Below are 15489 nucleotides of genomic sequence, written 5' to 3'. Positions count from 1 at the left end.
GGTGGTTAAATTGCTGTCTATTGAGAAGTCAAAAATATCTTAATTTGTGTTCCAAAGATGAACGAAGGTCTTACAGGTGTGGAACGACATGAGGGTGAGTAATTAATGACTGAATTTTCATGTTTGGGTGAACTAACCCTTTAATGGGGGCACTGTTGACTAGTCATGGTAACAGCCAAACCAAAATCAGCTTTTCATGGAAATATAGTAAGGATAAAGACACATTCACCATCCATCACATAACATGATACTTGTTCAGGCATTAAATGATAACTGAGTTCACCCGTAATTACTCATATCTTACAGACGGCATCAACGACGGCAACGGCCTCGGCGCCGGTGCACAAACTGTTTCGGAAGTGAACGCAGCTCCTCCCGAAAGTCGGCCCCACCCACCATCGGAGTCCAGCTATCCACCAGACCTTCACAAATCATCACGAAATGACGACAGGAGGGGGCGGGAGCCGGGCCAACGGGAGCACGGCCACCGGTCAAACCACCGTCACAACAACCACAGACACCGCTCCCCTGAAAAGAAAAGCAGGAGCAAGGGTCACGGAAAGGACAGCGGAACTTCAAAGCCTCACAAGAGGAAGGGCGACAAGAAGAGGTCCAGCACGGATGACTCACAGCATCATCACCACCACAGCCACAACCACCACCACCATCACCACCGGAGGCACCGCTCCCCAGACAAGCGCAGATCTCGGAGCGTCGAGAACACCTTGGACAGTCGATACAACCAGAGACAAGGCCGCTCACCGGACAGACGGCATCAACGCCACTCTTCCCCTCGCAGACACAGTTCACCTCAGCGTTCACCGCACCGATCCGGTTATCGCCACAGTTCTCCTTACCGCCGTAGATCTCCCTACCGCTCCCCTCAACGCTCCAGATACCAGTCTCCCTCGAGACGTCCTATGGCTTTTTCAGATAAACCCTACAACGACGAGTTCGACGGGGTGGTGGATGTGACCTTAAAGGAACCTCCTCCTCCGAAGCCTCCGTCCCGCTCCGAGAGCATTCCACTTTTGGCGGCATCCCTGGACCGGCTCAGTCTGGATAACACCCTACAGAGAGAGCCACCCAGCTACCTTGAAGCCTATCGCGATTCGAGCCTTCTCCGTGGGGCTTCTCGTGACGGCACCTTTCCCCGCGTTCGAACGCCCGACTCGGATTCGGCTTTCAGGAACTACAACTCTTTATTGAGGGGCCGCTCCCCTGTGAGAACTGGGGGCAGACAGGACGGCTACCGTAGAGACGAGTCTCCGGTTTCATACTCGTACCGGACGAGGAGTCTAAGTCGAGACTTGTCTCCCATCAGAGGGTACCGCGACGAGGAGGAAGAGGAGGTCGGATCCCAGCTGAGTGGGTATTATAGCACACTCAGATCCAATTACGGTAGAGCTAACAACAACGTACCTGAGCCGAGGAGGAAGGCCTACAAAGAGAGCTCCAAAGACCTCAGCATCTGATGGGTCGACTAGGAAGGACACCACACCCAGAGCCCACTGTCCACACGAGCCTTCATCCAAGGACTGCGCAGACCCTGGATACTAAATTATTGATTTGAAAACTGGTGTTTTCTCATGGTTGAACATCTTTACAACTCTCAACAGCAGAAGAATGATTTCTTTTCTTTCCATCGAAGTGTCATTTTGGTTTCTTTTATGACCCTTTTTTATAAATCTGCTAGCAGTTTGACAACTATGTATAAAGAAAACGATTATGTGCCTAACAGTACCATTCTTGGTGTTTTCTTTTGTTTCGTTTTACAAAGGACAGCCTTTTGGATTATGAAACCTTCTGTTACAGAGAGCCCTCTCATGCACCGAGCAGCTCAGTCATTGTGGTGCTCAGACATATACTGTGCATGTCTTTACACTTTCAATGTCTTTTCTCTCTTTTATTTTCTTTCTCTTCCCCAGTGCCACTGTTTTTTAGACATTTGACCAGAGTATAGCACAAGCCTGCATTCGTTTGTATATTTTTGACAGTTTGCAGTATGTGTACATTCAGAGGTGATCATTTTAAAAGAATGAAGGGATAATGAAATAAAAACTATGATGATAATGTTCAAAAAATAAAAACAGTATATATACACATTTCGATGGTCTTTCTTATAATTCTCAAGCTCGCAAAGAGAAAATAGGCTAGTTAGCAGCCGGTTGAGTGGAGGATAACTTGGACTGTGAAATATATTCAAGATGGATGCGTGTGGGAGGTAGAGATGGTGTTTAACTGCATTGGGTTCTTTAACACTTTGCCAACATGTCTGGAAAATAAAGAGAAGGAGAGAACAAAGACTTCTTTATCTTCTTGGCAGTTCAAAAGGTGAAGGAAAAGAGATTCAATACACTACCCACGGAGTCGACAGCTTTTTAAAAAATCCAGTGAGAACAGCTCCTCTCGGGTTATCAGATGAATAAGAGTCTGAGCCTTCCTCTCTGGCTTAAAGAGAACGATGTGAATGCATAAAAAGAGAAGCGCATCAGGTGTACTTTGTTCTCTACTACAGCCCTGGTATAGGGATAGGAAAGGGTGGTTAGGGATCAGAGGGAATTAGTATGTCCTCACTTCAACGACACAACTTTACAGAGTGATAATAAACATTACAGACCCAGAAAAGTGTTTTGAAAATATCTTGAAACTTTCAGTTCATTTAGGTTTGCCCAACAAAATCTATGGCTTAAAACTGTTCAGTTAAAGCTGACACAGTTTGGTCTATAGCTAAATATTTAAAAGGTAGAAATCATGATTTTAACACATGAAAGGATGACTGGGCAGAAGAACAATGTTGAGAGTTCTCGGATATCTGGCACGAGACAAAAGCGGTTGATTCATTCCTGGAATGACATAGTGTTAGTTGAGCTACCTGCTGTGAATGGCTGTTATTTTGACCTCATTTTAGTCCCACTGCTGCATCCAAGAATAGAAGGCCTACATTTTGGAGAATTAAAAAAAAGAAAAAAAAAGAATTGGAGTGATGTAAACTACTGTTGCTTTCCAGCTGTGCAAAGTATGCTGACTTCCCAACATCTAGATCCAAGCATCTATCTATCTATCTATCTATCTATCTATCTATCTATCTATCTATCTATCTATCTATCTATCTATCTATCTATCTATCTATCTATCTATCTATCTATCTATCTATCTATCTATCTATCTATCTATCTATCTATCTATCTATCTATCTATCTATCTATCTATCTATCTATCTATCTAGGCTAGCATTTGCGCCCTTCTCTTCTGTTTATGCAGGTTTCAATTTGTATTCTGTTGTACATCAGTGGAAGGGTAGGAGGTTTCTGGGTTGCTATAGTTACCTCAAGGTCATTTTTACAGAGTTTCATAGGCATTTGTTTCCAGAGAGCATGGCTCAAAAACCATAAAAAAAGTCAATAAAAAAATAATGATCATGGAAACATTGATTGGATTTTAAATGTTTAATTTTCCATGCTCACATACATGACAGAAAATGCAATTGTTTATAGTTGACTTTGGCAGTCAATGTCATTGTGTCAATGGTGCCTTGATCATTGTAAGGAAAGACATTTTGAAGTTTTGCCATCAACTGTTCGATATTGTAGTCTAGATTTCAGTCCAATAAATGACATTAAGTATAAAACCTTCATTGCCATTTACATTTAATAAAAAGTGATTCTTTGATTCATTCACTGAAAACCTTTTATATATACACTGCATCTATACATCTATATCTATATATTTATATTAAAATATTAATTTGATTGAAATTTGCTTTCTATTTGAAAATGTAATTTATTCCTGTGATGCAAAACAGCATCATTACTCATCTTCAGTGTCACATGATCCTTCAGAAATCATTCTAATATGGTAATTTGCTGCACAAAACACATTTCTTAATTATTAACAATGTCGACAGTTGTGCTGCTAAATTATTTTTGTAGAAACCATGATACATATTTTTTTAAGAAATATTTTGTAACAATGTAGAAGTCTTTACTGACACTTTTGATCAATCTAATGCATCCTTGCTATTCTCACTGACCTCAAATATATATAAAATCCCAATTATGAATATAATATATAACATCAAGATTTGAACCCAGGTCCTCTTGCGCATTGAGTTGTGTGACGCCCCTGAATTCACATATAAATATATATAAAGTGCTGTTCTTGTCATGCTATAATAATAATAATAATAATTGCACGTATTATATTTTTATATATATATATTTAAAATCGTTTTATCCCATTCACAGTCTGAGCTGTATTGAAACATCTGTGTGCTGAGATATTAGTATACAACTCCATCTGCTGTTTCAGAATTTTCCATATATCCTTACAGGGAGGCTGTTATAGGTTGCAGGCAGTCGAATTGTATATTCCACAAATAGCCTTGAGCATGACCCTCAGGCAGAAGATTCAGAGCCGGAGGAGACGGATGAGGTCTCTGTCTTGGACTTTGAGGTGGAACTTACTTCCTCCTCGTCCTGGAATGGATCCTTTCCTGAACAGACTATTAACATCATGGAGTGACGGAACTGCTTATTCATCATGACGTAAATGAGCGGGTTGTAGAGCGCCGAGCTCTTGGCAAAGAATGCCGGGATGGTCATGAAAATGGGGCTGAACTGACTCCCCTGGTGGGTGAAGATATACCAGGCGACGCTAGCGTAGGGCACCCAACAAATTAGGAAAGCGATGACCATGAGGATTACCATTCTGGTAACTTCTCGCTCGGCCCTCTGAGTAGTTTCAGATTCTTGCTGCTGGGCGGCTGCTACCTTGACGGTGCAGAGCAGACGGCCGTAGCAGAAAGAAATGATGGTGAGAGGGATTGTGAAATGCACAAGGAACATGTAGATAACAAAAGACTCATTTTCAGTCTCAGGATTCAACGTGTAATAATCCACTCCGCACGAACACTGCAAGCCCTCAGGAATGTAGCGGGACCATCCGATTAGAGGCGGTACGGCACACGAACAGGCCATTGTCCATGAAAAGGCAACACCGATGGTGGCGTGGAGTTGCCTGAAGCGAAATTTGGTGAAGGGCTTGCAGACGACCACCCATCTCTCAACAGCCAAGACAACCAGAGACCAGAGTGCAATCTCACCGCCGAGCGTAGCGAAGAGGCCCTCCAAGTTGCAGCCAGCGCGTCCTAGGACAAAATATCCATGTAAGGAGGTGTAGAAGGTCGTCGTGAATCCACCAAACACCATAAAGAGGTCTGCCACAGCTAAGTTCAGAAGGATGTAGTTCAGCGGTGTCCGAAGCTTTGTGTTTTCAATGGTCACATACAGTGTGAGGCCATTGATGGGGGTGCAGGTAATGATGAGGAAGAACATGTATGCGGCGACACAGTAATACGCCCATCGCGATGCCAGGTAGAACTGTGGGTACTCGTAAGGGCTGCGCACCATGCCAGTCGCATTGGACATGGGAACGTAAAAGTCCGGTCCCTCGGTTCCGTTCATGATCGCTGGTTTGTTTCTCGCAGTTGGTTTGTTTGGTCTGGGAAATTGAGCACACTCCGTTTAAGTGCATTTATAGGACAGATTATAGATTAGCATATTTGACTGCTCAGCAGAATATGGTTTAGACAATGCTTATACTAATCTCTGCCTGCACTGACACACACTTACGCTCATGGTGTGATCAGGTTATGTGGATTTAATCTGTCTACATCAATTGGGGTAAACAGATCAGTTAGTGCGTAGAGCAATTTAATACAACACATCTCCTGTTGTCTTGTTTTTCGGTACATATCTTTAACATATTGTAAGATTATTATAAGTACTCAACAACTAAAGAGAGTAAGAGTAGATGAATGAAAGTGTACATGAACTTTTTTCAGCACAAAGATTTTAGGTTAAAAATAAAAGTGAAAGATTGTATGTTCTATATCTCGTCTTGTTTTTGTAAGTTATTCACCAGTGTTAATCAGCTTTTTGATTTTCTATCAATTTAATTCTTTAAATTTGACCCTAAGGTGTCTTACGCTATATCTGCTCCATAAAATTTTGGCAACAGATTACAAGCAATATTAATTAAATTCAACCAATAGAATCGCCTTAATTCCTTAAATGTCAACCATTTAAAACGAGTAAAATTTAAGTAAAATTTAAACAAAAATATCTGAATAACAGACAGACGTCAAAGATGAATTGCGAACTCTTGATTTGTCATTGTCAACATTGAAGAAACCTGATGATATAAAGCAGAATCTCTGAAGGAAATAGAAACACAAGAATTAACAGAGGTTTAGATGTTGATGTTGATTTTATTGAAAATATTTGGTCACCATTATTGGGATCAGTGTTTCATTCAGTTTAACTCGCTAATTTTACACATTTTAAATGGTTAACTCAATTCTTATATGCTGAATTTAATTAATAATATTGCTTGTAACCTGTTGTCCCAATTTTATTGAGTAGATGGAGCGTATTACTTTTTACAGTGTAGTTAAATTCAAAACACTAATATAAAAACTGTTGAACATTTATATAGAGTAGTCAACATTTGAAGTGGATCAAAACCTTTCATCAAAGTTGTCCTAACTTTTTTTAATCCACTTCAAATGTTGACTATGAGAGGAAATATTTATTTATTTGTTCAGTTTCTAATCTAATTTCTAAAAGGGTTGTCTTTAAATGCTGTAGTAGTGGTCATCAAGAAATTTGAAACTAGACTTTGTAGACATGTTATTTAATGAAACTGTGGGAATTTTTAATGTTATTAGAATTTAGAACTAGTTCTATTCTTAGAGCCTATTTTTTATTCATATTTAAATATAGTTATTTCTATTTCTGTTAATCATATTTTAAACAAGCATCGATTTTTAAGACAGTACACCACTATGATGATATGTCTGATGTTTTAATTTTTTTAATTATTATTATTATTTGATTTCAACAAAATAAGTATTGTTTTAATCAGGTTCTACTTGGTATTCAGCACTGGACACATGAAATCTATAATTCCATATTTCTCTCAAAATGAAATTCGAAATAAACTTATTATTTAAAATGGTTTAATATCTTTTCTGTGAAAGGACAGTGTCACGTCAACAGAAATAAAGAGATGTAACGGAAAAAAAGGTTAAACGTCAAGAGACAGCTTGGACTCAGTGTGCATTTTTGTACAATAACTTCCCATGCGCCATCTTGTGGTGAATATCAGAAATCGCAGTTTCTTTACAACGGCAATCCCACACATTATTTATTTATTTGTAAAAAAAAAAAAAAAAACACATCTAAAATCCAGAAACTGCTGAAGTCATCATGTTAAATATTGATTGTATACTGACTATTGACAATTTCTATTATTAATAGCTACATAAATACAAATATACATTGAAGTATGATAAAAACAAGTTATATTTAGCGTAATGGGCTGTTTGAATGGACAACAATGGGGTCCATCCTTCATTGGCACAATGTAGACACGCCCTCTACTGCTGACAAACAACCCTGCAAGAGTGTACAGAAAACCTCCATCCCATTCCCACCAGACATGAACTCATCAATATTTGATTTATTTAGTATTGTCACTATTTTGAACTGGTATAATTCAGTACTTGGATTTATTATGTTTTCAAAGAAGGATACACTGTAAAAAATGCTGGGTTAAAAACAACCCAAGTTGGGTTGAAAATGGACAAACCCAGTGATTGGGTTGTTTTAACCCAGCGGTTGGGTTAAATGTTTGCCCAACCTGCTGGGCAGTTTTATTTAACTCAACTATTGTTTAAAAATGACTATTGCTTAATTAAAATTAACCCAGTGTATGTTGGAAATGAACATTTAATAATGTTCAATGAATAATTATTAAACAATAAACATTTATTAAATTGCTTATTATTAAATTTATATTAATAAACTATTAAACTACACTCTAAAAAATGCTGGGTTAAAAACAACCCAAGTTGGGTTGAAAATGGACAAACCCAGCGGTTGGGTTAAATGTTTGCCCAACCTGCTGGGTAGTTTTATTTAAACCAACTATTGTTTAAAAATTGTTTTATGGCTAGCTTAAAATGAACCCAAAATAGTTGGGAAATTAAAAACCATATGCAATTAGAGGCAACAATAATAGACAAAAGGTGAATGTTTATTAATAAGCTTTAATATTTTATTAATATAAATGTAATAGTTTATTAATATAAATTTATTAATAAGCAATTTAACAAATGTTAAATGTTTTTTAGATTGTATTAAATTTATATTAATAAAATATTAAAGCTTATTAATAAACATTCACCTTTTGTCTATTATTGTTGCCTCTAAGTGCATCTGGTTTTTAATTTCCCTACTATTTTGGGTTCATTTTAAGCCAGCCATATAGCAATTTTTAAACAATAGTTGGTTTAAATAAAACTACCCAGCAGGTTGGGCAAACATTTAACCCAACCACTGGGTTAAAACAACCCAATCACTGGGTTTGTCCATTTTCAACCCAACTTGGGTTGTTTTTAACCCAGCATTTTTGAGTGTACACCAAGTCCACTTTTCAGTGATGTCTTACTGTAAAATTATATTTGTTTCATTAGCTTAGACTAAGTCATATAACTTTGCATTCTTCACAATTTTTTTTTTCTATTTTATTCTTTTCCATCTTTACATTTTTTTCTATTTAGTTAAATTTAGGCCTACAGTTTTATATAACTGCTGAGCATTGGTACACACACTTCTACTCCAAATGGAGTATGAGCACTGGAGTGTGAGCCATTGCACTCACAAGTTTCTTTGAAATGAATGCAGTATTTTCTCAAACATCAATCCTTCACTCGGCAGGAGCTATTGGAGGACTGGCTGTTTATTAACATCGGGTTCTTGACTTTGACGAGAGATCTGGCCTGGGGAGCTGAATTATTTCATTCCAGTAGTGTATTAAATTATCTGTGCCTGACACAGAAAGACCAAACAAAGCTCTTCTCACATCAGCAGAACTTCCTGTGTGTCTTAAACAGCACTCTTATCTCTCTCTCTGGTCCTTAAAGTGCTGGTTCTGTGGATAAAACTTACACGACTGTATATTATCCTGTCATTAATACTCCGGGATCAAAAGCTTTTTGTGCTAACTGATGGTAACAGTGTGATTCTTTACACACATTCTGGTTTGTATCTTCTCCAAGGAAGGAGAAGCTTCTAGAAGACATTATTTCTCAGGGCTTTTTTTTTTTTTTTTTTTTTTTTTTTCTGGACACAATGTAATGTATGTGTCGGTCCATCCATCCATACATCCATCCACAAAAATTTACTTTTTATAAGAAAAAACATACATTTTTGATTCCCAATACCATATACTTACGAGTGTTCTGGATTACTGTCCTGCTGGAAGTGAATCTTTGTCATAATATCAATCTTTTGCTGACTGAATCAGATTTTTAAGAAGTGTTTGCCTGTTTATGACACCATTCATGTTCCTTTTGATGGCAGTAAGCTTTCCACTTCCTCCTGCTGGAAGCCCAGAACATGTTTCTCTCACACTTGATAACAATATTGGTATTTTGGTTTGTGTCAGACATAACATTTGGCTTTCAGGTCAGCTTTAGTGCTGTCAGACTACAATATTTTCTTCCGAAAGGTTTTAGGTTCTGTCTAGTCAGTCTCCTAAAGAGCAATGTTGAACAAACTACTGATGTCTGGATAGTCTCTCCAGTTTTAGGCAGAGAGTGTTGAAACTCTGTTAGTGTTGCAACTGACCTCTTAGTCTGACAATTGCTCTTCTTGTCTAGATTTTTTTTTTTTTTTTTGTCACAGTGGACTTCATAAAAGGCTCCTTAAAAGTTTCAAGGATTTTGCCTAATAAAATCATAAAAGGGACCTATTATTCCCCTTTTTACAATATTTAATAGTCTCAGGTACCTTTAAACTTATTTCTCTTTCATGTCTTATTGCACTTAAATTGTCAAATACACACAAGGTTATGTCAAAAACACACAGAGTTCACAAACAGTGGGTTATGTCTGTGAACATAAGCAACATGGAAAGAAATCACATTTGTATATTAGATCTTTGTATTAAAGTGACAGCTGTGTAATATACAGTACCTACTGCTGTATATGCTGTTAATATGAACCAAACAACAAAAGAAAAACAGACAATCACTCACTGCTTTTGATTAAATAACTTTAGTAGCTTTAATAAGAATACATTTCTTACTTGAATGCTGCTGTTAAATGCTCTGACGAGGAGATAAACATGGCGGACTGTGTGCAGCTCACTCTGCAGAGAGGGGCTAAGCTAATAGGGCCGATTCCATCACCAGTCAGAAATCTGGAACCGCTTGTTTGGAGAGACTGTTTATAAGGATTATTTAAAAAAGGTGTGGGGGATTTTTACTATTATAGGCTGGTTGTTTGCACACATCTGTGTTCAAGCACCTTATAAAAGTGAATTTAGCATAATAGTTCCTCTTTAACATTCATTTCAACACAGTGACTAATGACAGCATGATCAATCTGCTTTGATGTTTGCTGATATTTTAAATTGTAAAAGTATTTTGATGCTTACATAATTTCTGGCCATCATCTGAACAAACATCCCATCATTTTAATTTGACACTGTATGTGCCGATATTTTAGTATTATTTATATACTACAGTATTTATGTTTTGAGTTATTTTTATATTTTCATATTTTTGTCATTTTTATTTTGTCATTTTATAAGCTTTTTAAAAATATATTACTATTTAGCATTAAAGGGGGTATTTCAAAAACACAGTTTGGAAGTTAGTCGGGCCGAGACCAACAACAAACGTCTAACCAATCAGCATCAGGGGGTGTATGACGGTCGAGGAGACAGAAGAAGCAAGACGGAGATTTGAAAATAAGAAGAAAAAAAAAAAACTGACACAATACAAAAGAGCTCAAAAGAATATCACTGGAATGAAGGTTTATGACTGGGCAATCGCTTTAGGACTCGCGTTAATATTTGAAGCTTTCCAGCGCTGGAAAGAGCTAAGCGGGAAGGCCTGAAGACAGACGTGGAGGCTGCTTTAATTCCTTCTCATGTGAGTAACACTGGGTTTTGATTGTCTGGAGCTGCTGTTCTGTTTGCGACTAACAACGAACACTTTGTATTTACTCTTGTGTACTGTATGTTAATTTTTTGTGCTTCCTTGTCATTCGTTCATCAACTGTGCTTTATTTTTCGTGAAGCATTTTGTTCTGCATCAGTAATATTTAATATAATAATTATATATAATATAATTATATATAATAATATAATATATGTATTATGTAATATATGTAATATAATATAATATAATATAATATTACTCACTAAATATAATAAATTATAGTACTCACTAAATATTATATATATATATATATATATTTATATATTTAGTGAGTACTATATTATGAGTAATTATATTTAATATAAATTTAACAATAACAACACTGATTGTATGATGATAATAATAGGGGGTAAATACACTCTAAAGTCATTGCATAATATGTTATCAGTGAGATTATTCGTTTTGTGGTCATTGAAGGTTGAAAACTGTAGACAATAACAAAGTAGTTTATCTTTTCTATGTCTGTATCTGTATCCACTCACTTATTGTATGACATTTTAAAATGAGTGAGACACTGAAATGAAATATTGTGCATGCTGTGATTGCAACAGTGATTGTATAGTTAGTGAGCCTGAGTTTGGGTTCAGAAAGCTCAAAAAAGCATCATGGGGCAATGCACATGAGAAACACAATCACAAATCAAGCTGCCCTCTGCCAAAGTAAATACATAAATGAGACAGACACCTACTGCTGGAAGGCCTTCAATTGTATACAGCTGAGAAATACCAACATAAGAAACAGATTTGCCCACTTTGAAACATCAGTCAAACAAACAAAGACTTGAGCGTTCTGACATTCTAAGCATATACTGTCAACATTTGTTTGGGTGATAAGTACAGTAGGCCTACATTGAATTTCCACACTTATTTTGCAGTTTCTAGTCTTTCTGTCATTTTTGATCAATTTAATGCATACATGCTCAATACAAGTATACATTTATTTTAAAAAGTGTTTCTTTAAAAAAAACACACACAATTGTTTCATTAGCTCAGGAGATTCTCAAAATGACTTTTAAAGGGATAGTTTACCCAAAAATGAAAATTGTCATCATTTACTCACCCTAAAGTTGTTCCAAATCACCAAACCAAACCAAACAGTTGATAGGCCCCATTGACTTACATAGCATGAAAAAAGTCAGTATACTATCAACTGACATTCTTCAGAATATCTTTTTTTGTGTGTTCTGCAGAAGAAAGAAATTCTTACAGGTTTGGAACAACTTGAAAGTGAGTAAATGATGACACAATTTTCTTTTTTGGGTGAACTATCTCTTTAAGTTTTGTGGTGAGATCTGTTGATCTGTAAGATGTTGTCATTTTTCAGTGATCTGAGATCAGTTTCACAGTCATTCTTACCCAAGATGTGGTTAAAAGTTGGCACTGAACATACTATAAAAAAAAACTATAAATTTTTTTTAAAAAGATAATAATCTGGAATATTTTCAGTCATTGGCTAGAAGTGTTTGTTTAGCCTTTGTGTTAGATGTACAACAGACTAGGGGGTTGATCTAAGCAAGGAGTCTGCACTGAATCCTCAGGATGTTTGCATATGAACAGAGTCACTTCTCCACTAGATTCATCAGGCAGACTGATCTCACTGTACAGATCATTTGATACACTGGCCTGACTGTAGGGGTCATTTGAACTGGTTTCTAATGTTGATTAATCAGTCGCAGTGAAACAGTTACAGTCTGTTTGGACTCAGAACAAGTGATAAGCAAGCAAAATATGAGCAGAACAGACCAAAATGTCTTGGCTGTGAAGAACAAAAATGATATCTGGAGACTGTCATTAGATAAGTTAGATAAGATGACCACAGAAGATACTGTCAACTGAATTCTCACTTCCAGTGACATTATCCTTGTCTATTACCAACATCTTATCAATGATAAATTCACTTCACTGTGCAGTGAGGCAATGTGCGAGAGGTAGGCTATCATTAAAATTTGACTACTAACTTGAAATAGTGCAGGATTTATTTATTACGCTGCACTCTAGAATACTTGATTCTGATTTGGTCAGTCGTGGAAGGTCAGATACTTCACACTATGGATTCACACTCTGTTGTTTTATACAAACACAACTGGTGCCATCTATTGTCGATTAGTAAAAAAAACAGTGGGTATGTCCCAAATGGCACCCTTAGCCCTCGAGGTCTTCCGAGTCCGCGCTTTCATGATATAATGTTGCTTTGACTCTCGGGTGGAAGTCGCCCCAGTGTGGGTTAGGCAAAAGTGTTCATCAAGGGCACATATTGGCGGTAAAGGGGGTGCTCAAGAGCACCCTTCTTAAACATAAAATTATAAATGGGACACTCTACGGTCTTTCATGATTGTAAGTGCGCAAGACTCAAGACTGTCCCATGTCTGAAAAATTCCAAAGCATTTTACACTTAAAGGGTTAGTTCGTCCAAAAATGAAATTCTGTCATTAATTACTCACCCTCATGTCGTTCCACAGCTGTAAGACCTTCATTCATCTTCGGAACACAAAATTAAGATATTTTTGATCATAAGTAAGTAATTAATGACAGAATTTTCATTTTTTTGGTGAACTAACCCTTTAACTCATACTAAATCCATACTATCTATAAGGCCCTGTCCTAAATGGCACACTTCATATGCATTTACGGTCTTGTGGACTTACAATGACCGCCGTGTTCTTGTGATCATGAAGTCCACGAGACCGTAGGATGTCCCATTTGTCATTTTAGGTTTCAGAAGGGTGCTCAAGCTCTGCGGTTGACATGTCCCCTCGATGTACACTTTTGCAGAGCCCACACTGAAGCAAACTCTGCAGCAGACTTCTACCCAACAGTCAAAGCGGCGTTTTGTCACAAAAGTGCTGACTCGTAGGAAGACCCAGAATGTTTACTACGGCTTAGGAGCACTATTTGAGGCTAAGAGTATCCCGTTCAGGAACTTATGTGCCCCGAACTTGCATCATGTCTAGGAAAACATTCCAGTAAGATGTTACATATACTGTACATTCGTTGTAAAAACATAAAGTGTTTCACATTTTATTGGTGCAGAGAATGCAGAGATTATATGTATTTTGTTAAATGTTTGCAAATCAAGCATCACAATCACAAACTGGTTAAGAGTGTCCCATTGAGTAAACAAAAGACTTAAAACACAACTGCGGTCTTCATGCCCACTTGAACACTTTGGCCATACTCCGGAAATACGTCATTGTGGCAAGTAGGGCGGGCGAGAGCCGTGCGGGAACAGCGCGAGGCCGGTAACGTGAGAGATAATGAGCTCCACCTGCGAGGCGCACCGGCCTTGAGTCTCTCCCGCCTCCTTCTTCCCGTATATACGAACTGTGTTACATTGGTGCCGAAACCCGGGAGGAAGGAGGGATATGCTGTCGAAGAACCCTCGCTGCTGAGGGGGATCTGCGGAGGTCGGGCAGCGCGGGAGTGATGACCATGAGAGGCTGCCTGAGGTGGTGGTGCTAGAGCCTAGTGACCGGTGGGACGGAGAGCTCGATGCCGTGCTCGTGGGACGAGGTGGGGTGGCTGCTGTCCAGGAGGGAGCGGAGGAGTCGCCGCCGTCCGCCGTGGGCTGGAGCCTGCTACCGTCCGCCATGAATAGGAAGAGCAGAAGGCGGCGGACTCACTGCCGGATGCCCTCAGCCAGAGGAGCCATCACCGGCCGCCGGGGGCCGAGGAGGATCAAGCCGTCCACCGACCATCCAGTACCATCGCATGGCACCGCGAGGAAGAGCCCCTCGGCTGGCTGAGGACCCAGCGGCAGTGTGTCTGGGAACCGGACCAAGAATTTTTTTCTCTCTTTTTCCTCTCTTCCCTCTCTCGTTCTGTTGCTCCCTGTGCTTCCGTCTCCTTTTTCACGTCTCGTCTGTCCTTATCTCCAGGTGCTGCGGCCGCCGGGACAGGCCCCGGGGGAGAGTAGAGCACAGTCTCAGGAGTACCCCTGGCCTGCGAGGGGCGATGGGCGTATGTGGTGAGCAGGGCGGGCGAGAGCCGTGAGGGAACGGCGCAAGGCCGGTGATGCGAGAGATAAGGAGCTCCACCTGCGAGGCACACCGGCCTTGAGTCTCTCACGGAGGAGCTCTGGAAGCATAAAAGGAGGACGAGAGAGGACCAGGCCTGGATATTATTTTATGTTTTATTATGTTTGTGTGGCCAGCAGATGTTCATGAGGGTCAGCCGGCATTACTTTCGTTTTGTTCTTTGTTTATTTTATTAAAGATTATTGTTTTAACGTTCGCCGGTTCCCGCCTCCTCCTTCCCGTGCATACGAACCGTGTTACCGTCATGTATGTAGACAAGTGCACAGGCAGCAAGTGTGGCTATTGGGACAGGTCCCCGTAAATGAATATGAAATGTGGCTTAGGGCTTAGATTAAGCCAGGATTAGGCCTTAGTTCAATTAGGCTATTGAAGTAGCTTTTATA

The 15489-nt window shown here is 38.9% G+C and overlaps 2 protein-coding genes across 8 annotated transcripts in view; one reads left to right on the top strand and one right to left on the bottom strand.

Annotated features, from left to right (window-relative positions):
• magi1b (membrane associated guanylate kinase, WW and PDZ domain containing 1b) overlaps nt 1–3165 on the top strand; it is a 161666-nt gene extending 158501 nt beyond the window's left edge. For 5 of the 7 annotated variants that reach the window (XM_067388262.1, XM_067388260.1, XM_067388259.1 and 2 more), the window contains one exon: nt 307–3164. In XM_067388262.1, the coding sequence (XP_067244363.1) occupies nt 307–1475 (1169 nt within the window). In that variant the 3' untranslated portion in view covers nt 1476–3164. Of the gene's footprint in view, nt 1–306 lie in introns of all 7 variants that reach the window. The other 2 variants (XM_067388263.1, XM_067388265.1) reach the window with 2 other exon arrangements.
• Nucleotides 3166–4397: 1232 nt separating this feature from the next.
• Nucleotides 4398–5465, bottom strand: rhol (rhodopsin, like). Its single transcript, XM_067388266.1, has one exon. The coding sequence runs from the start codon at nt 5463–5465 to the stop codon at nt 4398–4400; it is 1068 nt and encodes a 355-aa protein (XP_067244367.1).
• Between the last annotated feature and the right edge of the window lie 10024 nt (nt 5466–15489).

The sequence above is a fragment of the Chanodichthys erythropterus genome, chromosome 6 (genome assembly GCF_024489055.1).
Source record: "Chanodichthys erythropterus isolate Z2021 chromosome 6, ASM2448905v1, whole genome shotgun sequence".
Taxonomy (NCBI): Eukaryota; Metazoa; Chordata; class Actinopteri; order Cypriniformes; family Xenocyprididae; genus Chanodichthys; species Chanodichthys erythropterus.
Note: the sequence above shows the minus strand (reverse complement) of the source record. Positions and strands in the feature narration are given on the sequence as shown.